Genomic DNA, 3,902 nt, shown 5'->3' with positions numbered 1-3,902 from the left:
GAGAGAGAGAGAGAGAGAGCTTCTATGTGTGAGAAGAGAGAGGGAGTGTGTGCTTGCGTGCGTGTGCGTGTGTGTGTGTGTGTGAGACAGAGAGTACGGGTGTGTACATGTGAGAGAGAGAGTTTCAACATTTGAGAGTGTGTGTGCGTGAGAGAGAGAGAGAGAGAGAGAGAGAGAGAGAGAGGGTCATGTGCATGTGTGTGTGTGTGAGAGAGAGACATGGGAGCATGCCTAGAGGGGGGGAGAGAGAGATGGGGGCTGAGAGAGTGAGTGAGAGAGAGAGAGAGAGAGAGAGAGAGAGATGGCTATAGAGGGGGGACCGGTTCTTTTATGGAACCTTGGTCGCGAACCTTGGTCGCCCCAGCAATGGGCAGGTCCAACACTAGCATGCATACAAGCAAAAACATGCGTGGATCACCTACTTGTATATATCATTTCCAAAAGATGTCTCACCACACACCACCATTCCAAAGATGCCTTAACACAATCAGTTAACACTAACACGAACCACTTTTCTCATTTACCATACTAGGGTTTGTGGAGTCTTGTCGGTTTTAGGGTTTCATTCGTTTGTTTTGCCTTCTACTATTTCTTGTCGCTTCCCCTCCCACGCAGAGCTTCGCCGAGGCGATGGACGAGTGGAACGAGTCACCAGTGAAGCGCTCCTACTCGCGCTACGAAGACGAGAGGGAAGACAGAGATGACAGAGACGAAAGAGAAGATCGAGAGGAGAGGGATGGAAACAGGCACAAGAGGCGGCGGGGGTCGGAGCCGGAGCCTCCGCCGTCTTCTGCTGCTGCTGGTGCCGTATCCGACATAGAGTACCGGATCCTGTGCCCGATTCCGAAGATCGGTGGCGTCATAGGTAAGGGCGGCAGCATTATAAAAGCCCTGCGGCTGGAGACGAGGGCCAAGATTAAGGTCGAGGATGTGATGCATGGCGCGGAAGAGAGAGTTATCTACATAAGCTCTTCCCCGGGGCGAGACAGAGACAGCAGGGATGGGAGAGACAGCCGAGACGGCCGGAGAGACAGAGAAAGGGATGAGATGCTTTGCCCTGCCCAGGACGCTCTGTTCAAAATCCATGGCCGCATCACCGAAAGAGAGGACCATGACATTGCCTCCGAAGAGGATGACGACGAGCCCCCGCCCCAGGTTACAGTGCGGCTTCTTGTCTCTGACGGCCAGGTTGGCTGCCTCATCGGCAAAGGCGGCCGCATCATTGAGCAGATGCGCAAGGACATCGCTGCGCAGATCCGAGTTCTCCCGAAAGCAAGCCTGCCACCCTGTGCCTTCCCCAACGACGAGCTTGTCCAAGTAAGGGGAAACAAATCACCTCCTCTTACCCCCTTTTCCTGCGGTTTGATTCCATTTCTTGAGCAAGTTTTGCCCCCAATCTAAGCATTCTTTCTGTATTCTAATTCATGTGCAAAGAACCTCATCACCAGTTCCTGAATGTCTTTCCCATTGACAAAGTGCTCTAATTTTAAGTTAAGGTATACACTGGATCATGGAAAACCTTCACAGGTATCGCTGGAACATTATGCCTTGGCAAGGTTGCTAGCTTTAGTATAAGCTTAAGCCTCACCTGCAGTGTGGAAGTGTTCCTAGCTTTTGCTCGTAAATATGGTGGAGCCTTAAATGCAGTGGAACCTTACCAGAAACCTTTTACAAGCGCTTTTAATCTAGCATAAGCTATACTGGAACTTTTCTGAACTATACCTGTGTTACTGCTTTAGTACTAGCCTCACTTGAAGCTCACCGTTGGTGCTAAGTTTACTATAAGCCTCTCAGGAACCTCACCAGCAGTGCTAAATTCCTTTGACAAATGTCATAGCTTTAGAGCGGAGCCTCACAGCAATGCCAAATGTTGCCCTTTTAAAATGTCCTAGCTCTAATACAAGCCTCACAGGAACTTCACCAGCGGTGTTGAACCTTCAGACAAGTGTGCTAGCTTTGCCACTACTCTTGAACTTTCCCAGCAGTGCTAAAATATTCGAGCTTCCTTTTGCATCTGAGCTACTTTAGGCTGAGATGGCTTGTTCTGCACCATGGTTTTAAATCTGGTAGTTAGGCATAGTGGTCACTGAGCTTTTATTGAAGATTAAAGAGTTTAAGCATCAGCAAAAGGCAATCGCTGAAAATGTGGCCATTTTAAGACAACATTCTTCAAATACTTATCGGGAAGGTTAGCGATGTTTTGGCTATCTGAAACCTGATACAGTTCACATTACCTTAAATACTTCAGCAACACTTACCTGGTCACATTCTCCATTCCCATCTCTGTTTATCAGCATACTGCATTAATAGGATTACATTTCCTTCGCTCTTGCAGTTGTCTGGAACCCCTGCTCTTGTCAGGAAAGCCTTATATGCTGTTTCATCCAAGCTTTACGAGAACCCAACCCGCGAGAGAGCTCATCGACCTTCTGGATTCTCCCAAGGTGCCTCATTCCCTGGTGGTGGTGGTGTGTACTCTTCCTTCCATGCTCCAGGCCCCATGATGGGCATGGGCCATTATGGTCGAACAGGGACTGGAAACTCTTTTTCTGTGCGAAGTGGCAGATCAGATGGCCCTGCTGAAGAAGAGCTCATGGTATGTGTGTTGTGCCCAAATGAAAAGATAGGGAGTATGATTGGAAAAGGTGGTAGTGTGATCCGTAAGCTGCGTGAAGAATCTGGTGCAAAGATCAGAGTTTGTGATCAAGTTGGAGACTCAGATGAGCGAATCATCCAGATATCTGCAATCGAGGTAATTTCTTTCAGATAACGTGTTTACAAAGCTGTGCTTGAGATGGTTTGATAACTCGTTCTTAAAAACTCTATTATGTCTTGTCTTGCAGTACATTGATAGCTATGCCTCTCCTGTTCTCGAAGCAGTCATGCAAGTCTACAGGCGTCTTGCAGAGATTTCAGCTGACAAGGAGGGAAGAAACGCCATTCTTTCAATTCGACTGCTAGTTCGTTCTAATCAAATAGGGTGCTTGCTTGGTAAAGGTGGTCAAATTATTACTGAGATGAGGAAGACAAGTAGGGCCAATATACGTATTCCTCCCAAAGATGAGCTGCCCCACTGTGCTGATGAGGGCAGTGAACTTGTACAGGTATGAAATCTTATCCTTTGCATGCTCAGAAGAGCCGCATTGCTTTGCTTGGTTTTAGAGAACATATAAGCACCTTGAAGCCAATTTTGTTGATATCCACAGATTTCTGGAGAGGCAGCAATGGTTGAAGCTGCACTGATCCAGGTCTTGACTAGGCTTCGCAGCAATTTGTTTAAAGGGAGGGATAATCCTGGAATGATGGCAATGTCCCACCAAGGAAGTGGTTCTGTTCTGCCAGCGTATGGGGGCAGAGATGACCCAGTTTCTCCTGGAGGAGGTTATTCTTATGATTATGGAAATTACAGCACATCTCCTGGTGCAACACGTAGCTCCAAGGATTCTCGTCGCAGGCAAAGATAAAGTCTTGGCATGGGTTATTTTGGAATGCTGAGTCTTTTATGGACAAGGTTTAACGTTTTAATTATCAGAAGCACCACCTGTACTTGCCTGGTGTATTTATGCTCACTGAGGATGAATGGTTTTTTGGTCTGCCTGGTACTATTAGAGAGGTTTTGGCCCTGAAGGAGAACAATGGATTAACTTGTTTTGATGTGTGTTGGACTTAATGTTCCAGTTGATTAGGTCTGCTTGCATGTGATTCTTGGCTTGCTCTTTTTTTTTTGGCCAGTCCTTTGTAGCTTATTTGTGTTTGGTATAATAATCAGAATGGGTGTTTGGGACAGCCAAACTTATCACAATCAGTGATCCTGACAACTTGCTTTATCAAGAGTTAAATCTTAGCATGACATGTCTGTTTAATGTTGCACTCTAGAAGTGTACTTCAGTTAGGGGCAGGCC

The 3,902-nt window shown here is 47.0% G+C and overlaps 1 protein-coding gene across 1 annotated transcript; it reads left to right on the top strand.

Annotated features, from left to right (window-relative positions):
* Nucleotides 1-456: 456 nt before the first annotated feature.
* Nucleotides 457-3,702, top strand: LOC147615328 (RNA-binding KH domain-containing protein RCF3-like). Its single transcript, XM_086779407.1, has 4 exons — nucleotides 457-1,317; nucleotides 2,336-2,752; nucleotides 2,844-3,104; nucleotides 3,207-3,702. Exons 1-4 carry the CDS (start codon nucleotides 631-633, stop codon nucleotides 3,462-3,464), a joined length of 1,623 nt encoding a protein of 540 aa, XP_086635533.1. The 5' UTR covers nucleotides 457-630; the 3' UTR covers nucleotides 3,465-3,702.
* The last annotated feature ends 200 nt before the right edge of the window (nucleotides 3,703-3,902 follow it).

Source organism: Cibotium barometz, chromosome 40 (assembly GCF_041138505.1).
Source record: "Cibotium barometz isolate CiBa-2024 chromosome 40, ASM4113850v1, whole genome shotgun sequence".
In the NCBI taxonomy this organism is placed as follows: Eukaryota; Viridiplantae; Streptophyta; class Polypodiopsida; order Cyatheales; family Cibotiaceae; genus Cibotium; species Cibotium barometz.
The sequence above is the reverse complement of the archived record's forward strand: the minus strand, read 5'-3'. Positions and strand labels throughout refer to the sequence as shown.